This window comes from Etheostoma cragini, chromosome 24 (assembly GCF_013103735.1).
Source record: "Etheostoma cragini isolate CJK2018 chromosome 24, CSU_Ecrag_1.0, whole genome shotgun sequence".
NCBI classification, from domain to species: domain Eukaryota; kingdom Metazoa; phylum Chordata; class Actinopteri; order Perciformes; family Percidae; genus Etheostoma; species Etheostoma cragini.
In genome coordinates, this window is record NC_048430.1 from 2,867,012 (window position 1) to 2,893,844 (window position 26,833).

A 26,833-nucleotide genomic window follows, 5' to 3' on the forward strand; every position below is an offset into this window, starting at 1 on the left:
GACTGTTGATGTAACCAGTAACTCCATGATTTAACCCGATTTCGACAGCAAATCCAACTGTCTAAATTTTTCCCTAAAAAATATAATTACCGGTAGGTTTAGTTGTGATCCACAGTCAACCATATGCGCTGTCAATATTTTAAGCCAATCGTGTAAAAGCAGAGCAAGAAACAAAGCCAATTGCGTGGGACGGTAAGTGTTTTCAGCCAATCAAAATCTCCGGGCGGAGCCATTCACAGTGCCTTTTATAATGTCTTTCTTTTACTGCTGCTATGCTAGCACCTAACCATAGCACCCAAGGCACCTTGTGCCTGCCGGCAGCGACAGAATGTGATTTGTGTGCATTAGTGTAAGTCAAAATTACGCAACATAGCCTGAAGCAGCGTTTCAGAAGTTGAAAAGTTGAAAGGAAACTACGGCGTGAGTGTGGGTTATCATGGAAAAAGTGAGCAAAAATAAGACTAACCCGGCAGCGACGGCGAGCATTTTGTCCAAGATATTTTTCTGGTAAGTCGACTAAACATCTCGGGTGGTAACCGCTGTTAGCGTTACCCTTAGCGGGGAATTTAAAAATGTTTCCCCGCGTGACAAGATTCAAATGCAACACGTTTCTTCTCAAAAATGTATAACTGGGTAACTTTTAACTGAAAGCCCACCGAAACCAGAAGTGTTACTCTCGCTCGTTAAAATCAAATGTGACTGAGTTTACCACGCTTTTACGTTTAGTGGAAAGAAAGTTGTTTCTTGTGTCACTTAAATATTTGAAAGTTGGTCCGAAACACCTCATGATGTAATTCCTTGCATGTTTATGCAATGATGGTTACCTGTTAATCATCTGCTCCTCTCAACGTTTCTCAAGTCCAATGGGAAAGTTGCTCATATGTCACTTCCAACTGTCTATCAAATACACCGACAGCAGCGCTTGCTTTTGACATCATGTACCTCTGATTAAAGCCGTTTAACCGTTTTATTTGTTTACCTCCACATCATATCATAGAATATCGGTTCACCACGCTTTAAGAGCTTAAAGTGACACCATTTGCTCACATGAATACATCTGACAAGTGCATGTTATATGGCTATTTATGCTCTAACACTACCATGCAGAGTGGAGCATCTGAATAAAATCCTGAATGATCCGCTGTGCTCATCTCTGTCAAACTTCATATCCTCTGATCATTTCTGTGTCAGGTGGCTCAATCCTTTGTTTCGCACTGGACGCAAACGCAAGCTGGAGGAAGATGACATGTACGAGGTGCTCACAGAGGACAGGTCGGAGAAACTGGGACAAGATCTGCAGAGGTATATAGAGCGAGACCTTCCAAATCCTCTTTCAGCATCTGAACAACTACCACGATACACTAAGTGTTGTTTACAATTCAATTGCAAGAGTCCCATCATAGATATTTAATAAAACAAAATTACATTTTCAATTGCAATTTAATTGCCCGAATTCATGGTATCAAGAATTTCAGAAGTCTGAAACCAGATATCTTAGATTTAAGGTACTCCCACTTTAGTTTTAAATGCTCACGGTTGAAAGAAAGCTTAATTCATTGCAACTTCATATATCTAAATCAGTGTTTTTGATCTATAAGTATATTACAAGTCAAAATGCAGTTGTAGATATCAAAGTGCAGCATGTCGACTCAAATTTAACTTAGAGATATCCCAAGTTCATGTTCACATGTGTTGTCATGTGTTTACATGTATTGTCATAAGTACAATAAAATGCTTGTGCTCAGTAGGACTCTTTGAGAGCTACTTGTGGTAGTACACAATTTATTTATAAAAATCTTGAATTATCAGTCTGACAAAACAAGCTGTTGCTGTAGATATTAAAGCCAATGTTAGAGGAGAGCAGTGCTCTAAGATTAAACAGACTGTCATATTGTATGTATCAGGAAACAAATGATGTATTATTCTCAGTGGATATCTTGAATAGCTGTCAATAGTATGAGGTGGGCCTTCACCACAAATTCCTTTCAATTCACAGAACATCCTTGCTGTTGTTGGCAGAACAGCCACTTTCATTAGTAAAAACCAAATTGACCAACACATTTATAAAGCAATGGATCACCTCGAATATATATTTGATATTATATATCTAAAGATATCAGTTATCTCACTATTATTCTTAGATCCTCCTGAGCCTGTCAGTGCTGGCCTGGTATATCTGGTACGTTCTAACCAACCTCCACAGGGAGAAAAGGCTGTTACCTAGTTGGTTTGGATATATAATGATTCTCCTAGGGCAGAGATCTTCAACATGGGATCCGGGGACCCTACGGGGTCCTCAGAGTTACAGTTGCATTGTTAATTTTTTGTAAAGTTTTTTTTCAAGTACAGAAAAATACTTTGCACATCTATGTGAGACAGGCACGTCAAACGTTGCAGAGAAACTCCCTCTCTAACTTGCAAAAAAATAATTTAATAGAAGACAATGTATTATTGGCAAATATAAATCAGGCTATTTGTGAAAAGAAGACTTAATATTGATAGGCTTACTGGCCTATATGTAAGGTATTTAAGATCCAGATACAGTTCATCCCAAGGATTCACTGTTTCACATGTTTAACAGTAAAATATGATTTATAAAAACAATTATTTGCATAGCTTAGTTTTCTATGCGCTAAAAAGGTATGTATGAATGCTTTAGGCTTTTATATTAGGCCCAGTTAAATATGCAACTTTATTTTATAAAATATGTATTGGGTTTCCCCTGCTACATCCCTCTCTCTCAGATACGATAAAGATCCTTGGCTTAAAAAACATTGAATATCCCTGTCTTAGGGTGTTTCTCACAATGCCTGTTCTAAATAACCTTTGGGCAGGGTACGGCACTGCCTGTTGTATCTTCTGCTGAATGTACCACTATTTGCTGCTCCTATTTGTGTGAAACAAGAGTGCAGAACACAGTTCAGGTTGTAATGTTTAACTTTTTAAATGATGGACAACAGGAAGACACCAGGTTAATAATTGCATGTATAAATGTAACTGTTTTGTAAAGCCTATAACATGTGCAGTAGGGCCGCAACTTATTTTCTGAGTCAATTCATCTGTCGTTTATTTTCTTGATTAACTGAATAGTTGTTTGGTTTATGAAATGTCAGAAAATGCAACAACAAAAAAGTTGATCAGTGATTTCCAAAGCCCAAGATGACATTGTCGTCCTCAAATGTCTTGTTTTGTCCATAGCTAAAAGATATTCAGTTTACTGTCACAGAGGAGTGAAGAAACTAGAATATATTCACCTTTAAGAATGTGGAATCAAGAGAATCTAGACTTTTAAAAACAGATCAAAAGTTAATAGTTTATGGATTAATCTTTGCAATTCTAATGTGCAGGCTGCTTACAGTAACAAACACAAACTTTGACACCAGAAACACTCCGTTCCTCTTCCAGACATTATCCAAAGTAAACTCCAAGGCTGCCAAAGACGCACTGGTTGGGTCCTCCCAATATAGGGAAAAGTAGGCTTTTTGGTCTCTCTTTATAATTTTTTTTATTTAGTCTAGGAATATGGACTACACCGGACCCAGTTTTAAAATTTTACAAACGGCTTTTGTTTACTTGGTTGTTTCATGTTCTGTTTTCTAGCAAGAATACCGTACTGCACGCTTAATTCTTTCTTTTTTTTTTACAAGCAACACATGTTAGAATAAAGTCTCATTACTTTATTGCCTGTAATAAGGACGTTATGTCTACACTGTTGTACCTATCCTTATGATTCTCCTCCTTGTGACTTGCCTTATAAAGTAATCGTAATTCGTAAAGCTTAAACATTACACTGATGTGATGTAATGTCAATTTAGGAAACCTTTTTGTAAGAAATTGGATGTGCTTGGATGCAAAAGAAACAATGTTTTGAATGTTTAAACAGTCATGATAAATCAGGGCGCTGGCGGACAGATTCCTGCTGTAGGGGAACTAGACTGGGTTAAAACCTGGATGTGGCTGGACTGTGGATGGTCAGTGTGCTAAATTGTGGCTAAATTGTTAACAGGTATAGAGATACAGTGGTAGTGTCTAGAATGTGAATCCCCTGATACAGAATGTATAGTATTGTATCACATGACATGGTTCAGCTATGTTTGAGACAATACTGTAACAATAATTATCCTGTGAAAAATTCAAACCTAGTGGCAAAATGTCCCCAAAAGGTTTATCTCCTCCTGTTTTTCAAGCATTTTAAAATAAATTTGCAAAATAATTGTAGTAGTTAACCCATCTCCCACAATTTTATAAGACAGTTTTCCTTTTTATTTTTATTATTGTACTTCACCACTGCGACTAACAGCCCTTCTCCTGTTATATTGCTTTTTCTTATGTCCATGGACTAATTTGCCTAATCTTCACAGGTCTTTAGTCGGAGTGAAAACGCAGTCAAGTCATTCCCAGAAATAAGAAGTCCCTGCAACTTTGGGTCTTTTTGATTATGCATAAATGATTTCTGCCTAACATACGAGTCCTGACTCATCTTGATGCAAGGCTCGTCTTATTACACAATGGAAAAAAAACATCAAATAACATAGCACCTTCATATGGCAGATGCTGGGATCATCAGATTCATACGGCTACAAAGGAGCTGCGGACACCTAGCCTTGCCAAAGGCATCATTAAATGCTACTGGAAACCATACGGACTGCTGGGACTCTTTACCCTCATTGAAGTAAGTGTTTTGGGCTTTGAGAATTAGGTGAGAAGTGTGTATAATGTTTGGCTCCCAAGTGGTTGTAGATGAGAAACTTAGTTTTGTGAAAGCAATTTAAATCAAATTGTACAGGCTCTAAAAAAAACAGACAAGGTATAAAACTACATGTTCCAATGTTCAGCATTATTACATTGGTTTGTCAGATACAAATGTAACAAATATTAAAAATCTGAGCTCTATTCTTGGAAAGCGCCGCTCAACAGATTTTGATCAGAACATGCTGTGGTTTAATTGTTCATTTCAGACCCTTGTAAATCAGTCTGTCAGGGTGCTCACCCTTCCTCCTCTCCTTCCCTGCATATCAGGAGGTCATTAAAGTGATCCAGCCGGTCATCTTGGGGAAGATGATTCAGTACTTTGAGAATTATGACCCAGATAACATGACAGCCCTTTACGAGACTCTTGGCTATGCAGCTGGCTTGTCTATGTGCACCCTCAGCCTGGCTTTGACCCATCACCTCTACTTCTTCCACGTCCAGAGAACGGGCATGAAGATCAGAGTGGCCATGTGTCACATGATCTACAAAAAGGTTAGTAGGAGGACAACTTGTTTGTTCTTTTTAAGATTTTTTGGGGAATTTTAGGCCTTTTATTTGAGAGAATAGCATAGACATGAAAGGGGAGAGAAAGGGGAAATGACCACAAATCATAATCAAATCCATGGCCGTTGCAGCGAGGACTGAGCCTCTGAACGTGGAGCACAAGCTCTACCAGCCTAGCCTACCAGAAAAAGCCCTGAAACAACATTTTATACCTCGGCCCCTTATCCACATAATGTACAAGAGTTACTTAATGTGGTCATTGAGAAAAATTAAATGTGATCATTTGCAGATCTGTGTAGCATTTAGCACTGATGGAATGGACAGTGTTTTTAATATTTGATATGTAAGTGTTTGCAATTGATACTCCTTCACTGTCTTTTCCTAGGCTCTGCGTCTCAGCAGTTCAGCCATGGGAAAAACAACCACAGGCCAGATTGTCAACCTCCTATCCAATGATGTCAACAAGTTTGATGATGTACGTGAAATTTAAGGTTTTTAGAGAGGAAAAAGTGGAATCCAACACTTTCTTTTGATAATACACTCATGGTGAGTGTTTGGCTGCATTTAGCTCAGCATTCTAGTGAAACATGAGCTGTATCTTCACTTCCACCTGCTGCCGCGTCCTTCACTTTCTATTTGGCCCAGGACCCAATCATTTTAGACATCCTACCACCTGGATGATGTTGATTCTACATAGATAAAAAACTGGATCATGTTATGTATAAAAAAAAAAAATGGGAGTGTAGTCTGGTGAGGAATGCATGTTTGACCCAATTTTGCAAGACACCACTTGTAGCATTTGAGTTCTGGCATGATTATAGCTGCAGGGTAATTTGGTTTAATGGGTTTAACATATTTCATGTGTGTGGTTACAGTGTCTCACGACAGCACTGCCTCGAGTGTATTCACCCAGAGAAACACAAATTTCTCCTAGCGTGAGACTCTGTCTTGATTATGCTCTTAGGCTTTTGGCACCAAACCCACTTTGTCTCATTAGAGTGTCCAGTTTCGTTTTAATCAGTCGGTCAGAGCCTGCTGTGAATGGTTTCTTAGCATTGGACTCTTAATTACACTATGTCATGCTCTCACGCTGGTTTGATTTGAAGTATTTTAAAAGTAACTTGAATGACTGTACCCCACCTGTACAAACTGCCCAGTGCTGAATGTTTGGAGTACACATGCATCTTGATCACTGTGCGTTTTAGAATTAGTTTTTGATGGTGTTGGATCTCATTTATAGTAAGTTCCCTTGCACAGGTGACTATCTTCCTGCACTTTCTGTGGGTCGGGCCCCTCCAGGCTGCGGCGGTGGTAGGACTGTTGTGGGCGGAGATCGGCCCATCATGCTTAGCGGGGATGGTGATTCTCATGTTCCTGATGCCCACGCAAACCATGTTTGGAAGGCTCTTTTCTAAGTTCAGGTAAAACACACACCCTCTCAAAATTATGCAGAACAATTTGCAATTTTTAATCAAACGTCGCAACCATGTTCGATGATAATTATTTGATTATTTAGCTCTGTTGTGCAGTCTTGTTCTGCAATTAAAGATGACTAAGAAGAGATTTGGCAGGTTTCACTGTGAACAAAGGTCTCCACCAAAACGAGCTGAAAACTCCCAGGAAAACTGCTGCATGTCCTCTCCTCTCTCCCTTCCCTCATTTCCTGTCTTTCTCCAGCTGCTTTATGAAACAATAAAAGCCACAAAAAATATGATCTTAATCAAATACCTTATAAAACAGAGGCGGAGAGATGACAGGATGATAAGCAACTCAACCAACTAAAACAAACCATCAAACACATTTGTGAATTGTGTGAAAGATAAGGGGTACTAATTTAGACTTTCTTATCTGGCTGATTGCTGACCCTTATTAACCGTTATGACCAGCAGGCGACGAGTCCTAGTTGACCCGTGGTGCCTCGTACATCTGTCCCCCAGCCACGTCCAGCTACAGCCACGATGTTGCGTGCATTGTTGTAGACACAAGCAGTCCCCTTCCGTGGAACTGCTTGCGTATCCACGCAACATGAAAGTCAAACTTCAATTCAAAAGTCACAAAGGGAAGAATGGACGGGTTGTCAAGTAAAATGGTGTTTATAGGTATTTTGTCACAATTTTCAAATCTGATTTCAATTGACTTAAAATAGCTCTCAGTAGAAGTAGCGGTTTGCTGCAATTGTAACTTTGTCGAAAATGATGTTCCAAATTAAAGGAATTAGTGTGTCCTGCAGTAGCATACAAACTCATTTTGAAAGTCTTCAACATAGTTTCTTTGTGTTAAACAATATTTCTGCAGTATTTAATCTTACATTTTTGACTTTTCTGCACAGGAGTAAGACTGCTATTCTCACTGACGAAAGAATCCGCACAATGAACGAGGTGGTGTCTGGAATGAGGATCATTAAGATGTACGCCTGGGAGAAACCCTTCGCTGCTCTGGTCACTGAGGTCAGAAGGTAAAAAACATAAATGGAATCTTTCTTCAAGTTAAGGATATTTTTTGATCAACCTTTAGGGAGGCATTGCCTCACAAATGAAATCTGTCTAATTTATAAAGTAGTCTTCTCTTAGTTTAGTGTTCATAGAATATGTCATACTCCAGTGTTACTTTCATAACTTACTGAATATTGACATTAAAATTTTACATTTATTGTTTATATTACGTTATAGTGGACAACGACCAGCGATAGAAGTCAAGTCCCAAATTCACAACATCCACTGCATAAAGTGTTATAAATAAAATAAAGTAAAGCACAGGTTTACTTCTGCTTCCTAAATCAAAGGTACGGGAAATTCAAGATCAAATCAAATTTAAAATGGGTTGCTAAATACTACTATAGGTAATAACTATGTTTGTGCTCTTGCTTCTTACACTGTACGCACAACCCCGCCACTCTCATGCATCATAAAGGGAGAGACAGACACCGGTCCACACTGCTGACATTTGCTTACATGTACAGCACAGCTGTATATTTTGTTAAGGAGCAAAGGAAAACCTGTAATTGTTCCAAGTGTGGACATAGGAGTGAAATGTGACCCATGACCAATTTTTAGTTAATTTGAAATGCAACACACTGACGACACAGTTTTTATACACAAGACTTATGGAGCACATCGGCGTTAAGTGGACAGTAACAATTGACTTCATGATTAAAAGAAGTTTTTGTATCATACACTCCAGTCCATCGCATGTGGGCTCAAAACCATGGCCAAAAAACGGCAGACAAGTGGCTGCAGCAAACTTACCATTCATTTATTCACAATGTAACAACAACAACTAAATGTCTATATAATGCAGTATGTCAGTATCATCCCTAACTGATGTAATCTGGATCAAAAGTATCATTCAAAGATTAATGTGAATTCTGATTAAAGTCATGTGCTTCTGATAGATTTGACCATTTACCTCTATGATATTATGAGGAAATTTTAAGGGTACCATCCATTCATAACGCTTGGTAAAAGTGAATCTTTATGCCAGTCCATGTGATAGTTAGAACTCTGTGTTCTCTTAGGAAGGAGATCGACAAGATTATGAACAGCTCCTACCTACGAGGCCTTAACATGGCCTCCTTCTACTGTGCCAGCAAGATCATCCTCTTCGTCACTTTCACCCTCTATGTCCTCCTGGGAAATACCATCACGGCCAGCCGTGTGTTTGTGACGGTCTCGCTGTACACTTCTGTGCGACTCACCGTCACGCTCTTCTTCCCAAGTGCCATCGAGAAGCTGTTTGAGAGCCGTGTTAGCGTCCGCAGGATTCAGGTACGCTGCTTTTAATATTCCAATTTTAGTTTATAAAACTAAACGTGTGGTTTAGTATTGAAATATATAACAGCGGTATTCATTTTTTACCCTTTTTAAGATGGATGCAAATGCCCACCACCCAAAATTCTTATTATGTTAGAAATGTGATACACATTTTTTATTGGAGGGTGAAAAATGCAAGTCAATAGACATGAGTTGCTTGGACTTCAGATAGGCCTGGCATAGCGTCAGTTGTTGTTTAAGGTTAGGGCTGCACAATACGAGGAAAATATGTGACAGGCAATAATGTTGTTGAATATCTTGACATTACATAACTATATATATATATATATATATATATATATATATATATAAACAAACGCATATTAAAGTATCCTCAGTTCTGACTTTTTTGCTGCTTTCAGTATTGTGCTAAAATACAACAAAATGGTTGTTGAATTTATAACAAATGAAAGGAAATACTGAACAAATTCAAAAATTGAATTTAATGTAAAAGGCACCACTAAAAAAGAATGGCATTTACATTTAAAGTGCAGTTTTCTACTGATATTTTGTTTCATCGAACACAAAAAGTCTTTCCACAATGTGTATAGTTGATATTGCGATGACAATAAAAGATTGATACAGGTCATAAGCTTCTATTTTAAATTAAACACTTTCTATTTGTCTTAGACAACTTTAACTTGATAAACTTGTCTGAGTTAGCATAGTCTTAAAGGTCTTATCTGGTCTTACTTTCAAAAAAGCAGTCAGATAATCTGAGATACGCTGTTCTGGCAGCATCTGGTTCTTTTGCTGATATCCCAGTTCAAGCTGCTTATCTCTTATCGTTGCGGCTCTCACGTGCATTGTTTTGAAGGTTCAGCTCTGTAAAGCCACTATCTCTCTTCTTTTTATTTGTCTCATAAAGATATGGTTAGCTTGAAATGTAGTTTTTAACCTGCTAAACCGGCAGTTATGAAACACTACACAATGATTTACCCGACCACTGTAGCAAAAGACTCCACTTAAAACATACCTCGATCGCTTACATGGCACGTAACACTAGTGAGGACTATTGTAGAAAAGGTTCCAACGTTACAAATTAGTGTTGGAAGACCAAGTGGTGTTCCTGCTTACGGCTCAATGGCGTTTCTCCGGCCCACTGATAGACATGGTGGAGTTCATCTGTTATTCCCGTTGCCTCGTTACAGAGTCACTCCAAAGGGATTTCCCTCTTAACCCTGATAAGAACTCTGTGATGCTGTTACTAATGGAAAGCTCTCAGAGGTAAGACCCGCATTACTGATGATGGCAGACCTGTCAGCAGCCTGTCTACATCTCATATTGGATCAAAACAGGTCCCCCTAAAAAAAAAAAAGAAAAGACAGTTGCAACTAATTGAGAACGCTGCTGCTCGAGTCCTCACTAAGACCAAAGAAGTAGATCACATTACTCCAGTGTTGTGGTCTTTACATTTGCTTCCTGTCCTTCAAAGAATTGATTTCAAAAATCTTTTTGTTGGTTTATAAAGCACAGACCAATGTAGAGCCAAAAATACATGTGATCTTCTGAAGGCATACTGCTCTAGACCTCTGGGACAAGTCAGCTTTGGGTCCCCAGAGAGTCTCTTACCTTCTTTTAAGTAATTGTTCAGTTCTACAATGAACTGTAATGTTGAACTTGTATTTGATATGTTTTATTCTATTTTAGCTGTTTTGTAATTGTTTTAACTGCTCTTTAATGTGTTAGGTAAAGCAATTTGAATTGCCTTGTAGTAGAAATGTGCTCTACAAATAAAGGTGCCTTATCTTGCCTTGCAAATTATTTTACGTAGTCATTTCGGTACTTTGTATCGGCAAGTACTCAAATGTAATTACTTGTGCGTGGTCTGAAAACTCATCGGTACTTCCATTATAGAAACCACACATACAACCAGGCATAAACAGACTGGAACATTTGTACACGTGTTTTTGAAAGGGGAAGAATTAAACCGCATAAAACCCATTTCAATTTATTTAGTTTTTTGTAAGATTTGGCCTTAGGTGGCGCTCAGGTTGACACACGCGAGAACCTAGTGACAAACACTGTACTAGTGCCTGTAGCTCCACTTAAGCAATAATGGAAGGAATTTTACTGATACATTTGTCAATGTTTTTTGTTTTTTTTACGGTGTAGGAGTTCTTAATGCTGGATGAGATTACAAAAGGCCCAGCTGCACTGCCACAGGATGAGAAGAAAGACGCCTTCTTGGAGATCAAGGACCTAGTCTGCTACTGGGACAAGGTCAGATATCTTGTGCTCACTAGTATACACACTAGGAATGCCCTGAGCCAGTACAGTAGATTAAGCAAATCCAAGAATTTTCTTTCACATTTCATCACCCACTTGCTCCTACAACATTAGCACTTTGTAGAACCTCAACACACTGCTAATATGACAAAATTACATACATATTAGTCTTGCATTGCCAGACCTAACGTTACTTCCACGCTGCTGCTGTGAAGGGTCTGGCTAGTCCACACGATCAATCAAAATCCTCTTGAGAAGCACTATGCTGGAGCAACGGTGCCTCTGCAAAATAGCCTCAGGGAGGAAAAGGAAAAATGAATTCATGTTGTAATGTGTAAATATATATTTTACCCCTGCAGAGTCTGGATGCTCCATCTCTGCAGAACGTCTCCTTCACTCTGAACTCAAGTCAGCTGTTGGCTGTAATTGGACCAGTGGGAGCTGGAAAGGTCAGATATCTTACGTCATCATTTTGTTGCCAGGAGGCAGCTAGAATTCTGACTTGTAGTAGTCAGTCACTGCTTAGCTGGATCAGTTCAGGTAGTTTGTGTAAATCTTTTCTCAACTTATCAGCAGCTTATGTCTTACCTTTCTTTGTGCCTGTATGTCCTTCCAGTCATCCCTGCTGAGCACCATCCTGCGAGAGCTGCCCCATGAAAAGGGGGTGCTGAAAGTCAAAGGTCAGCTGACCTATGCTGCCCAGCAGCCCTGTGTGTTCCCCGGAACCATTCGCAGTAACATCCTGTTTGGAAGAGAGCTTGACACCCAGAAGTATGAGAGAGTCATTCGAGCCTGTGCTCTAAAGAGGGTGAGAGGGATTTCAGTTATTACTTTAGATTACATGGAAAAGTCAAGACAAGAGGGAAACACAAATAACAATTCATTTTTTAATCACAACAAATTGAACATGAGGAAGGATTACGGCAAGTAAAATCTGTTTAAGGGTCCAAATGGGTTTAAGACTTTTGTTTCATTTCTGAATTGAAAAATGTGTACAGTGAGTACAGTAGGCAGGCTGGAGAGCAGGAAGAGTCTTGTTGTCCATGCTACCTCAGAGATCACTGTATCGGGGCGCCCTGCTGGCCTACAGCTTTAGGGTGCTGACCATGTGGTTTATGCATCTTTGGTTAATGCTCTCTTTCTGACTCCCCTCATTTTCTGTCACCTTACCTTTGATCCTTCCCTGTGGGATGTGAACACATCACATTTTACACACCTTTGTGAATACATACAAAAATCTTTGATCACTCCTGTGGTTGATTGTTTGGTTGAGTTCCATTATTTACTGTATCCTGTTATGTTTGTGCAGGACATAGAGCTGCTCCCAGATGGAGACCTGACTATAATCGGGGACAGAGGAGCCACACTCAGCGGGGGACAGAAAGCTCGTGTCAACCTTGCCAGGTCGAAGGACATTTAAATTATTATAACAAAGAAACGAGACGGCTTTTACTGTATATGGTTAGACAAATTGTCATTCCTAGAAAAGCGTGTTATTAAAAACGACTGTATACAGTAAACACATTTAATTTAAGAATAAATTACTAAAGAACGTGAGACACACTGTAAACCAAGTTGTGATCAAAAGTTTAGGTAATGCATAAGCACTTTTTTTCAACATCAAATGGGGTATTGTTGTCATTTAGGTAGTGAAAAGAGAAGGTAGTGAAAAGAGAAGCTTTGCATGCATTTGCTGGCTAAAGGTGCTGCAGTTTCCCTGTCTCTGCATGGGTGAGAGAGCTGGTGGGTTAGATGACCTCCATCCTGGTTTGGTTGGCTCAAAATCACCTTCATTTCCCACAGCCTTCTGTCTGGTAGGCTGCCTAATGAGCTGCCTAATAAGTTTTTTTTTTAAGTGACCAAAATCATTCTAGAATCAAAATGAGCATATATACAGTTGTGTTCAAAATAACAGCAGTCATACATCACTAACCTCATAAGTCATTTTTGTGGGAAGAAGTGCTATTTCTACTTGGCAAATAATTTCCTAGTAAGAGTCATAGAAAAACAGACCCAATGTGCTGCTCATTCTGTGTAATTGAACCTGTAATTGAAAGGGGCATGTTCAAAATGATAGCAGTGTTGTGTTCAATTAGTGAGCTGATTGAGTCTGTGAAGAAACAGGTGTCAATTAGGCCAAATTGAAGGAAGGAAGCAAACGTGCATGCTGGTTATAGTGCATTTCACACTGAACTACTCCACAAAATGGGTAGTTCAAGACATTGCTCTGACGAACGGTGGACTTTGATTAAGAAATTGATTTGAGAGGGGAAAACACGAAGAAGTGCAAAAAATGTGACTGCTCAGCCAAAAGGATTTCAAATGCCTTGAAATGGCGTCCAAAGGAAAAAATGGTCAACTACCATTCGAATGGATCGAAGAATAGCCAAAATGCATGACACTGAATGACAACTGACATGTTGCAGTCCAAGAGACTAGAAAATTTGACCTTGTCTTTGAAGGCAACAAGCATGAAAACCAGTGACTAAAACTTTCCACATGGCGTGGAAGATACATGCTGTCTGACAGTAGGTGCTAACAAAATGTTGCGTTCTCAGGGCTGTGTATCTGGATGCAGACATCTACCTGCTGGATGACCCTTTGAGTGCTGTGGATGCTGAGGTTGGAAGACACCTGTTTGAACAGTGAGTGATCTTAACGTTACATGGAGTGTTTCAGGCACAAATTCTCCCTCTGACCATAAATGATCCATCCAGTTTGTCAATTCTGTGTGTTTGTGTCCCTGTCATACATCCACATGCTCTCATATGCACATATTAGAACAGCAGGTTAAGGTCTCACAGCTCAGAGTGGGTTTGTACTCGTAGACAAACTGTTCTTCTTGTCAGTGGTTGAACGCTAGAGACAAGTCTGTTAAGGTCTCATGTACTGTTACACCACAGCATGGGGGATTTATTTGTTCTACCAAACAGGAAGGTACTGGAGTGTTCCTGGAGAGCTTCAAAGCTGAAGCGTAAGCCTTCAGCATTAAATCTTAGCAGCGGAAGGTTCCTGTAAATAGAGGGCTGTGAAGGTATCTGCATTGTTATATATTGTAGCTTTTTCTCCCCTATATAGTTTATACCGAGTGATAAATATCTCCTCCATGAGTTGATTGATTTAGGTTGTTATTTGGACCATGTTGCCGCAAAGTGCATCTCAACGGTGTTTCAATGTTTGAAAGGCCAGAACTAAGGCTGAGGCAGGAAGAGGTGCGGTGCTGCTAGTGTCAGGCAGACAATTGAAATTGGCCCCACTCTTCCTGTTAGATAATTTCCGCTTGGATAAAACAATTCCGCTCACAGTAACAAAACAAACTAGAAACACGGTAAATCTAGTTTAATCCTAACAGACTGCTGCTGCAATTTACATACAGTAGATTCGTTCATAATAAAACCTGACACAATCTTAACTGTATGTCCATGTATCAGGTGTATCTGTGGCCTGCTGAAGAACAAGCCTCGTATCCTGGTCACTCACCAGCTGCAGTACCTGCAAGTAGCCGACCAGATTGTTGTCCTCAAGGAGGTTGGTGCCTGTACAGAATGAAATGATGTATATGTACAGTATTTACACATAAGAGATTCAACTTCTCAGTCCAAACAATACACATTTTTCTTACTCTTCAACACTGGGCCTCATGTAAAAAAACTCTTGTGGACTTACACTATGTGTTTAAGAGAAATTATGGCATTCCTCCATTGTTGATTATCTCTACGCTAAAAATTAAGTCATTGATCCATTGTATGAGTCAGTTTGGCATTATCTAAAAGTTCTTAAAATGCTAATCTGAAAGAATTTGGTGATTTAAGTTTCTCTTTGGTGTATGAGTGTGATGTGCATCATGGCTGCAAATCTACTGTATTGAGTTTATACAAATTCATTTAATTAAGAATTACAATAACACTACTTGGTGTGTTTGTAAAAGAGCAAAATGATGCAACATTAACATTACCGCCTGCTGAGGTCACTAGCAGCTTTGAGACTGTTAATGTATTTAGAGCTCAGCACCAGCATCTTTGTATAATAGAATGTATTAACCATAACCTTGTTAAAGTGTGTTTATACATGATGAGATAGTGTTTATGCGTTGGCAGTGGCATGGTAAACACAGTCGCAGCGTATCCTAACTTATGTCTGCACATGTCAGGGTCACATGGTGGCAAAGGGGACGTATACAGAGCTGCAGCGGTCTGGAGTGGACTTCACCTCCCTACTGAAGGAGGAGGAAGAGAAACAGCCCCCTCCAGACATTGTCGCCAGGAGCAGAACTCTGTCCCAGAACTCTATGATCTCACAGACCTCGTCTGTGCCCTCAATCAAAGATGGAGACCAGCTACCGGTTTGTATACAATTTCCCTTTAGGTTTGTTTAAATCGCAAACGGCAAGTGTCAAAAGATTAAACTTGTTGCCTTAATTTCTCATTGGAGGGGAGTGCTGATCAATTTTTAATGGCTTGTAGTATTTTTAGATCATTAGAATTTCAACTTTGCCATCAGCTTTCCTATAACTGCCCATATTCAAACTCTGCGCAGTTGATTTCTCGCAAAAATTATTTAGTGATTAAAATAGCAGACAAAATTGTAAAAGTGCGGTTTTAATGGCAAACACTCGATCTAGATTCTAGAGTTGATTGCTTTTTGGATGTGAACACTGAATTTTAAACATTACATTTTGCAGCTGAATTAGGCATGTTGAATTTGAGCAAGTTTAAAATAGATTAGTAATTTTAAGAAAAGTATTTTGCACCTGAATTTTGTATATGGATTTTTTTTACGTACAATTGTACGTAATTTATCCTGAATGTATGAACTTTTGGAAAAGTAAAGTGAAAATGGGTTAAAAATTTGAAGAGTAATATTCAGATCCAAAAAATTCAGATATAAGATTACAATGCATAAATATTAAGTGCTACAAATTAGATAGCTTTTTAAATTTCAAAATCTGAAGCAGGTTTACTTCATACTTAGAGCCAACCAAGATCGTTGTTTTTGGTTTAAAGAAATACAAATGAGCCAGAGCGAGTTTGCTACGTTCCACAATGTTGCTTTTTGTGTTATCTGGGTTTAATCATGACCTGGCTCAGATGGTCAAAACAGAGGGCAACAACAGCATGTTAAATGTTTAGCAATACATTATTAAATCAAATTCGACCAAAAAGAAACTTTAGCACACTGGGCCCAGGTGTGCTGAGTTGCTCTAATTAGTGACCTGCAAACAGGAGGCACAGGTTAGAAACAAACCTCCACAATGTCGACAGCAAAAACACTCCCAAATGACACCACAGGGGCACCCCAGTTTGTACTTGTGAACAAATCGTTCTTCTGCCTGGTGGGTGAGCATTAAACGCTTGAGACAATTCGGGCACTGCAGCATTTTTCTTGACCAAAAATATAAAGATTCAATTAATATTTCTCTTTTACCCTGTTTTAATATACATGCCTTATTTTATGCTACACATACACTGACCGGCAAAATTACTACCACACCCATGCGATAAATTGAAATCTTTCCTTAGACATGCCAGTTTTTTTTTGTATTTTTTGTTTTGCTCTCTACCCAGCTTCATCATGTCTGTTACAGTTTTATATATATTGTTAAATAGTCATTCCTAATAGTGTCAGTTGGTCCTTCTTTAGACTTTCTGTGTGGTTTATAATCTATCAAACTGTGCACTGTGGTTGCGTTTGTCCTTTACAGGCAGAGCAGGTGCAGACCGTACCAGAGGAGAGTCGTGCTGAGGGAACCATTGGATTGAGTCTGTATGTCAAATACCTGAGAGCTGGAGCCAGCATTGTTGTTCTGCTGGTTGGCATAGTGGTCAGCATTCTGGCACAGGTACGCAGCTTGCAGAGCTATTATAATTATGGTTATCCAATCTGTTAGTTGATATCAGCTGCAATCAAGAGCGGAGTGGCCACGCATACAATTTTTTCGGTGGCCCTCCTCTATTTCTTCCATGAGCAAATGTGTCACTGCAGGTAAAGCCAAGACAGGAAGGCCACAGTGCAGCTGGAAATTCTAAATAAAACACCCAGGTTTTGGCCGTCTTGACCTCTCAGCTGTGTCTAGAGCGAGACAGGTGATCAGGCATGCAGAAAGACACGGACAGTCAGGGGCTATTCCCATTGTACGCACAAGAGGCTGCGCTATGAAACCCATTGTCAATCGCTTGCATGTCCAAGAACTGGCCTGAGCAAAGCGCTGAGGTAGAAGTGCGAGCAGCATTTTTCCGCTTAGCCGCTCTTGCGCATGCCACGGTTAAAGTTTACCTTGCTTCAAGTGTATTCCAAAGAATGAATGAACTTAGTCTCGTAGCTTAACTTTATTATACCCGACTGCAGTCCTTTTACTCATGTATGTAAACATGTGTTGAAATGAAACGTTTTATTTAGAAATGAAAACCATTCATAACCCATCCGTGAAATCGTAGGCCGGATCCTCTGCTCTCTGCTGAGCCAAAATTACTCCTGGAACCGGTCCCAGTGAAAGCGGAGCTCCTTCCCCAGCCGGAATTCTTGCAACTGCTCTCTGGACCTGAGGGTCTCGTGCACCCAAACCCTTCTTGCTGCTGCCTTCCTCCGTATTCTCCTTACAACCAGGGCAAGTACCAAGGCTCTTGTGGTTCAAAGACAGAAACATCTTCACCACCAAATGGCTACTGGAATCGCTTTGTATCCTACAGTGTACACAATGTCACATGTACTACACGTCCGATGTAAACGCCGGATGCAGATGTCACGTGAACGTAGAAAGTCATGCCTAATGTGCACTGAGCCTGGCGGCAGGCACAAATAATATTTTGGGAATAGGATGCAACCTAGCGGCGAGCACACGTACAATGTGACTGGAGCAATATACAACAGCAGGGACACGCACACTCGGAGGGAAGAGGGAGAGCTGCGGAGAAAAGTGTCTGGTATGCACTGACACATACGTTTCCCAGCGCCTTGAGGAAATGTAAATTTAACTTTTCACATGTTAGCTCAGTGAATATTGTGAAGAAGAATTTGCGTCCTTTTCACATGGTATAAATCATTGAATGTACATAAAGAATTGGCCATCTCCTCTTGAGATTTAGACAAACACTAACCTATTGCCCACTATTTAATTGTCTAGGTAGCATACATCATGCAGGACTGGTGGCTGGCTCACTGGTAAGAATAAAAATCATTGAAAAGAACAAAAATACACGTATCCCCAATATTGGTATATTCCTCTGAGGTCTATGCTTTTGTTTGACTTTATTTTTGTAACGTTTTGATTGATCAGGGCTGACAAGCAAGATAAGCTGACTAACGGCACCATCATCCAAAACGGGCAAAACATCACTGCAGAGCTGAACACAGATTTCTACCTGGGTGTTTTTGGAGGTAATCTGACAACACGTGTTGTCATATAAAGCTGCACTGTATGTATTGTATTTCAGTAGTTTAAAGGAGAACATTCTGCTGCTTGTTTTTACAGGTTTGACTGCAGCCGTCATCTTTTTTGGCTTCATCAGGAACATTATCCTGTTCAGCGTATTGGTGAAGTCTGCACAGACCCTGCACAACCGCATGTTCAACTCCATACTCAAAACACCTGTGCACTTCTTTGACGTCAACCCTATTGGTACGCAAAATATTAAACATTACCTCAAAACTAAGCATATATCTAAACTATTTTGGGCATTAGTTGAATTATTGCATAATGACTTCCAAGGTGCTATATGTAATATTTCTTTATCTAAAAACAACATATTTTATATGCAGTGGTGCTCATAAGTTTATCAACCCATGCTAAAGTTGTCTATAGGAGGAATAACATTTTTTAAATTGGAAATATTATGTTTTCTCTAGTTAATATTTCCATTGTAAGGTAATTTCTCCTGTCTCACCTCAGGAAGAGTCTTAAACAGGTTTTCAAAGGATATTGGCCAGCTGGATTCTTTGTTGCCGTGGACTTTTGCTGACTTTATTCAGGTAAGGAGAGATGTCACAGTAATGTCAGGTCATGAGAACCTGTATGCTAAAGGCGCTGACACACCAACCCAATAATCATCAGTCAGACTACCTTTTGTTGCTGTGAGTACCCATGACTTGGGTATGTGAAGAAACCATGTCATGGCAGGTGTATTGCTCAGGACCCAAGGAAACACGGGAAAGTTGATGAGCAGTTCTCAAGAAAGCCCAGAGCAGCACTACTCCAGGCCAAACAGTCTGCCCATTCTAAACGGGCATGTTTTGAACGCACACTGCACTGGTGTCTCCTTTTCAAAAGCAGTGTGGCATTTTCATTTTCTGTATATGTCATGTCTGAATAAAGCTGCAAGGCACACTTATGGGGCTGACGCCTATCCTTGAAGCAGTGTTAAAAAATCCGTGTCTGAAATGAAACCAAAAAGAACAGCTGAATCTTTTCAGCCTGTTGGTGCAGCAAGAGAATTCTATACAGTAGTGTTGTGTTAAAATGCTATTGTAATTCAATTGTTAGTGTGAGTTAATACCATCACTAGGTTTGACTTTGTCCTGTTGCTCAGCTGGGAGGTCAGATGTGTCTGCTCTAAACTGCATTGATTAATCAGCTGAAATCCACATCAAACAGTAATCCGTTATTAAGCCAACTTCAGAATTTAAGTATTTTTTGTGTTTTTTCTCTGAGTAGGTGTTCCTGCAGATTGTCGGGACAATTGCCGTGTCAGTGTCGGTGATCCCCTGGATCCTCATCCCTGTTATCCCCCTCCTCCTCGTCTTCGTCTTCCTACGTCGCTACTTCCTGCAGACCTCCAGAAACATCAAACGCCTGGAGGCCACAAGTGAGTGTCTCAAAATGCTATCTATATCATGTACAGTATGAAGGCGGGGCACTTTCGTGTGAAATGTATTGAATCAAGGGGCAACAACCATTTTTAATCTTTCCCGCAGCTCGGAGTCCAGTGTTCTCCCACCTGTCGTCATCTCTTCAGGGCCTATGGACCATCAGAGCATTTGGAGCCGAGGAGAGGTTCCAGCAAGCCTTTGATGCCCATCAGGACCTGCACTCAGGTTCTCAATCTTAATATGAAGCATTTTGGAGCTCTGGTAGTCCTGGGTCAATAACATTATTTTTTTTCTCCCCGAACAGCGGCCTGGTTCCTGTTCCTGACCACCTCCCGCTGGTTTGCTGTCCGTCTTGACGGTCTCTGCGCCATCTTTGTTATTGTCGCCGCCTTTGGCTGCCTGCTGCTAAGAGACCGTAAGGACGGTTCTCAATCGTTGAGCATCTGGTTAGCTTACCTGGTAGAGTGTGCGCCCATATATAGTTTTCCTGCAGCCTTTGCTGAATGACATCTCCCCCCCCCCCACTCCACCTTCATGTCATGCTCCAAAAATGAAATAAATAAAATACAATGCATCTTCTATTTCAATAAAGTATGACATGTCTTTTTCCTGGTCCTGTTAGAGCTGGACGCTGGCTCCGTTGGTCTGGCTCTGACTTACTCTGTTACACTGATGGGCATGTTCCAATGGGGCGTCAGGCAGAGTACAGAACTGGAGAACATGGTAAGATCTTCATTTTTTCTTTCTTTTTTTTACGTGTATTCAAAGCTAAAATATAGGATTATTTTATTCATTTAGTTCACTTTCCTATCCAGATGTCATTACAACTTTTAACTTCAAGCCTCATCTCCAGTTAGTAACAGTAATGTCAACAATAGAAACCAAAGGTGCAATTATTTATTATAGTAAATTTATTAAACATGTTAAAAAATAAAAAGACAAACACAGCTTATAAGCTCTAAAAGGAAAAACCAACAACATCATCAGCAAGATATATTCAACTCAAACGATATTGTTCATGTTTAAAAAGGGGTAGAAAGAAGTAAATGTTTCTAGTCCTACCCCCGCTTACTTTTCATTTTTTGTAATTTAATTTCAAATTCCATCCATAAATCGGCTTGCACAGATCAGCTTTTACAGTCAAAACACAGCTAACTACAAAACTTCAAGCCATTCCAAATAAGGTTTTCCGAGATGAGAGCCACCTCAAACCAGCCGGCGGCCATCTCTGGTCATCCTGTTGCCCAGAGTCCGGCAACAGACTTGTTGCGTCTGTTTTTGTAATCGCCATCCACAACTGCTAACGATGTATCGGTGTCTTGAAGGGTTGTCCAATTAAATAGGGGAAGTTTTCCACCACTACCCCTTATAACACTGTTCCGATGGGGAAGTCAAAAAGCGAGGGCCACTTGAAATAAAGACCACAGAAGCTGAAGCTTCCAAAACTGGTCAGGAAGCACAGGGGAGCCTTCATTCAGCCTCCAGGGCTGAAGCTGGTGCTTGCTGTGAGGGCTAACCATCTTCACTCTACCCAGCAGTTGGGAAGCAAGACAAGGGGACTTTACCTGGGTCTTGATGAGCTTCAGCATTATTCATGGTCAAACTAAAACATGCTGTTCATTTACTACCACTTGTTCTCTGCTCTGATCAGCCAACAGCCGTCTGCGCTAGGGCTGCGCAGTATCGTGTTTTGTTACTGGTAACACATTGTGAAAGGCTGCATCTTAAAAGACACAAGAGATTCTTTTTTTTTTTTTTGCTGAGTACCAGTAGAAAAATACTCTTTAAAATGTAACTCCTTCTTTTTCAATGTTGCTTTTTATTTAGTTCAATTAAAGGTGTTACGTAAAATAATATTAGAGATGGGGTTTGTCATTTAAAAAAAATATCTTTTTTTTTTTTTTTTAAATCTATTGTATTACATTGCAATGTCGGTCTAAATTTGATTAATTGCTCAGTCAGCCCTAATCTCAACTGTCTTCAGATGACCTCGGTCGAGAGAGTGGTGGAGTACACTGAACTGGAGAGTGAGGCCCCCTGGGAAACCCAGAAGCGGCCTCCTCCTGATTGGCCCAGCAAAGGCCTGGTGACCTTTGACCAGGTCAGCTTCTCCTACAGCAGCGATGGACCGTTAGTGCTGCAGAGTCTGAAAGCCATGTTCCGACCCAAAGAGAAGGTCAGAATCTTTCTCTTCAGAGGAAAGAATACTGCTCATTCATCACCATGTTAAACCTTAAACTGATATTATTAAATCAAATTCTGCCTTTTTTTGTGTCAGATTGGTATTGTGGGTAGAACAGGTGCTGGGAAAAGCTCTCTGGTCTCGGCTCTCTTCCGCCTGGCCGAGCCTCAAGGGAAGATCTACATCGATGGTGTTCTGACCTCTGATATTGGCCTCCACGACCTGCGCCAGAAGATCTCAATCATTCCTCAGGTAAACATCAGCTGACCATCTGACACATCCACAGAGCACTTTAACCAGAAAACATGCTAATGGAAGGCCAGTGACAGTTGTCGCCCAGGCGGATAGCAGAGGGGAAACAGTGTATGACTGACTGACTGAAGGAAGTTAAAGGATCAAAATGTCAGTTTTGTTTGCTTAGTTTAGTAGCAGAAAATCCCCCAACCAAGCAGAAAGTCTTGTTAAATATTGTAGGATGCTTGGTCATGTCAGGTTAGAAGGACCTACAAAGACTCCCACTAATACGAACAGAAGTGTTTCATGGGTCAAACATGGAAAATTAACCCTCTGCTGCAGAGACTTATAATACCATAATTTTTTTTGGCTGCAGTAAGCACTTAATTCACAATGCCATTTAAACAATTCAAAACACAGAGACAGATGTATATACACTGTCTCTCTCACTCACTCACAAGTGGTTTGGGCTCTAATCCAAGTCCTAAAATACTGGCTACTGGCAAAACAAAGTCCGATACTTGTGTTCAATAAAAATGTATTGACACATTGAAATGACAGCTGCTATTCAGTCTGACATCGTAATCTTGAGGTATTTGATCTATTATGAAAAGTCCTGAGAAACTGTCTTGAGTTTAGTGAATCTGTATTTTGCTAACCCGGGTGTGTGTCAAAACAGAGTGGTGGCTGTCATTAAGGACATCAAGGTCAGTAAACCCCTCGGTCTGCTGGGGGGAAAAGGCCTATTGTGGCAAATCAGCCATGACTTTGATGAGTGGTACTAATGAGGAAGTAGCAAGCCAATGGGCAGAAGCACAGCTTAGTGGACGGTTTGACCCTGTCCTGATGGGTCCGAGCCATGCACAGCACTGTAGGCAAGTGCCAGTGTCTTGAATTGGACAGGAAGGTACGCACATCACATAATAGAAGCGGGTATTCAGACAAAGGGAAAAGATACAATACTGCTTTCTTTCTGATGAAGCTACCGCTTCACATAACAAGTGACTTCTTCTTCTTCTTCAACACTAGTGCTACTGACCCTGATGGTGTCATGGCTGCTTAAAGTTTACTTTTTGTTTTCCAGGACCCAGTGCTGTTTACAGGCTCCATGAGGAAGAACTTGGACCCTTTCAACCAGCACAGTGATGAAGACCTATGGAAGGCTCTGGAGGAGGCTAGTATCCAATCAGCACACTCCAAAAGTGGAGGTTCTAGCTCATGTTGTTGCGTGAGTCAGGCAAAAACTCACTCTGTGTTCCCTGCAGGTGCAGCTGAAGTCTGTGGTGGAGGAGCTGCCGGGGAAGTTGGAGACGGTTCTGGCTGAATCGGGCTCCAACTTCAGCGTTGGCCAGAGGCAGCTGGTGTGTCTGGCCAGAGCCATCCTCAGGGAGAACCGCATCCTCGTCATCGACGAGGCCACAGCCAACGTGGACCCCAGGTACTGCTGACAGAACTCTCCTCATTTGCAGAGAGCACCCCATCGCCCCCGGCCGTACCCCAGCAGAAGTTCTTGCTGCCGGCCTCGGGGACAACAATGAACTTTAATAACACGCTGACAGTCCATATCTGGGTTTAAAGGAGAGAGAATAGATTATTGTTTGGGCTGTGACAAGACCTGATACTACTTTTGTCTAGACTGTAAAAAATAAGTTACAGTACACAATCTGTGATCTTATTGTAATATTTTTAAAAGCTGATCCGCGCAGTGACACTGAGCTACTTGGACAAGTGAACTGATGCCAGCTTCTGCTCTCTCTAACCTTTCATTTGGTATAGTGTACCAATAAGTCATACTATAGTATGTTAAACTATCTAAAAAAACAAGTAGTATGTCAAAAACATTATACAAAAGTCATATTAAAGTATGACATACTATGACTTTTCACAACTGTTTGACAAAGTGATTCCAAACAAATCCTGGTATAGTATCTTGAAAAAAATGATAAATCATAGTATAGGAAGTCAAAGAGTGTGTTTAAAGTTATTAGATAGCATAGACAAAAAAATGCATCCCTATCTTTAATGCATGTGCCTTGTCTCTGCAGGACGGACGAACTGATCCAGAAAACCATACGGGACAAGTTCAGAGACTGCACAGTACTCACCATCGCTCATCGCCTCAACACCATCATAGACAGCGACAGAATACTGGTGAGTTGTCTTACTCGTAGATTCTAGTGGAGAGTACTTTCACATTTTTAAAGCGGTGGGTTTACACTCAAGATGTTTGCAACTGTTGATCCCTGGTGGATAAATTCCATTGTTTCAGCAGTACAACAGAAATAAATACAGGTAGAAAAGCAACAGCTGCTTCCACATTAAATATGGACCTAGAGCCGCAAGTCAATAAGTTCAGCATAAAGACTGGAAACGGGAATTGTCACACAAACCGCTATTTTATATTTGCTGAAAAGTATTTGTGTCTCTAGGTTCTAGATGCAGGGAAAATTCATGCCTATGATGAGCCTTATACCCTGCTTCAAGATCCAGATGGCATCTTTTATAAAATGGTGCAGCAGACTGGCAAGCAGGAGGCAGCAGCTCTACTAGAAGCAGCTAAACAGGTGAGTTTTACCCTCTTACTTTCTTTAGATGCATTTTAAAACATGAACATTTTTATCTTAAGTGAATCTAACTTTGAAAAAAACATTTCTTCAGGTTTACAACAACAGAAGCCATCCTAGCATAGCAAACGGACATGCCGTAACAGCAGACGGTAACCTGGTTATCTTTGAGACGGCTCTGTGAGCTCCGGGGGGCTCTGACGCGCTACTGTGCAACAAGACTTGAGAAAGTGCCTGGGCCCGTACTGCGCCCCTCCAGCCTCTGGTGACCGCGCACAGGCCGAAAGAAGGGCCTCATCCACCCCATCTGCTGAGACAGGAGGCTCAGCGGGGGGCCGTGAATGGCTGAGCCAAATATACGCACAACATGCTGTTTTCTTCAAGCCGAGAGAGCTTGGAGATCACTGCTGTGAAACTGTTGGAATCACTATTTATTTTCAATGCTTCATATTTATCTTATGTTATCCGCTGCTCAGTACACCAATGCCTTGGAGAAATTGTTTTCAAATGGCTGCATAATCCTTACAAAATTGTGCCTTATTTTATGTTTATACAAACACTAATTCAATCAATGATAGCGTGTAGATTTAGCCAAAGCTGCCTTTTTTTAAAACAGGAAACACTGCACGTGTTTTTGTACCACATCTAAGGAATTGCACAGCAGCATTCATTTCTGTAATCTGGACCAATGTTTTGAGCCTTCAGATTCTTGGTAATAAATGTTGTCTTTTACTGTTCTACTCCGTTTACAGGAAGCTCAGGTGGTGAATTAATTTTGGTTAAAATCATTTGACACTTTTTGGTTCTTACATTTCAAATGCATCCTGACCATTTGTAGATTTGTTATGTCAACTGCTGCATAAACTCTTTACAAATCTTTCTTTGGTGATTTCCTCAGGGTCAAAATCTACACTTTAACCACTGCTAGAATTCTATTTACATGGGGGGGGATTGTCATTTCATATGGCATTTGTTGTGGTTTATTTACAATTTTACTAGTACATCAAAAGCACCTCAGACCTTAACATACGTCCTTGCAGACAATAATACTCCCGTTTTCCAGTCAGTTGAGTTGTAATCTTGTTCTTTGGGCCAGTTCCATGCTTGTTTAGCTCCTACGGCTGGACAGGCTTTCCTATGGCAGCGATGCACAAGAAACCTCCTAAAATGGAAGGATAGGAACCCCGTCTTTAAAGATAAAACCTTGCACTTAAAGCATGTGAATACTTGAACTGGGAAAGTAAAGGACTTGTGTGATGATATGACCCACTGCAGTGAAGCTTTCAACGTGTGTGTTGGGGGGGTGTACACTTACATTTCACACACATTTCTGATGGTATAAAGTTCTGAAGTGAGTCCAGGTTTGTGTATAAGTTTTCTTCATATGCATTTACAACAGGTGGTATTGGCTGGGCATGGAAATGGTCTTATAATTAAACTCAGATATAGAGCTGAAGGTTTAACTCCGCGCGCACACACGGGCTCCAACTTGCAGAGAACATTTAAACCTACAGCAGAAACGTTCAGGCCCACGTGAGATGTGCCTGACGTGATGACGTCAGCTGCAGCCTGGCTGCGTCTTTCTCCAGAGCGTCAACCAATAGTCCTCCGCCGGCTCGTAGACATCTCGGAAGTCTCCTCTTCCTGCATAACTTGCAGACATGTTGTCTTCTGTTAGTAGCTTCGCTAACCGCCCGCACGTGCACCTGGCTCACCAGTTAGTAAGTGACGTAACGAGTTGTGTGTTGTCGGTAACG

The 26,833-nt window shown here is 40.6% G+C and overlaps 1 protein-coding gene across 2 annotated transcripts; it reads left to right on the forward strand.

Moving 5' to 3' along the window:
* Window positions 1-237: 237 nt before the first annotated feature.
* LOC117939241 (multidrug resistance-associated protein 4-like) lies at window positions 238-25,681 on the forward strand. Of its 2 annotated transcripts, XM_034864396.1 has the most exons (31): window positions 238-507; window positions 1,192-1,302; window positions 4,552-4,672; window positions 5,020-5,244; window positions 5,642-5,731; window positions 6,514-6,677; window positions 7,586-7,711; window positions 8,771-9,020; window positions 11,181-11,288; window positions 11,654-11,743; window positions 11,911-12,102; window positions 12,604-12,698; window positions 13,853-13,939; window positions 14,726-14,822; window positions 15,445-15,636; window positions 16,996-17,133; window positions 18,415-18,452; window positions 18,568-18,668; window positions 18,763-18,909; window positions 19,180-19,259; window positions 19,942-20,092; window positions 20,202-20,321; window positions 20,401-20,511; window positions 20,719-20,819; window positions 22,081-22,272; window positions 22,375-22,530; window positions 23,597-23,686; window positions 23,778-23,950; window positions 24,558-24,663; window positions 24,942-25,076; window positions 25,171-25,681. In XM_034864396.1, exons 1-31 carry the CDS (start codon window positions 437-439, stop codon window positions 25,258-25,260), a joined length of 3,948 nt encoding a protein of 1,315 aa, XP_034720287.1. In that variant the 5' UTR covers window positions 238-436; the 3' UTR covers window positions 25,261-25,681. The 2 variants fall into 2 exon arrangements, with proteins under 2 accessions (XP_034720287.1, XP_034720289.1); XM_034864398.1 differs by lacking the exon at window positions 11,181-11,288.
* The last annotated feature ends 1,152 nt before the right edge of the window (window positions 25,682-26,833 follow it).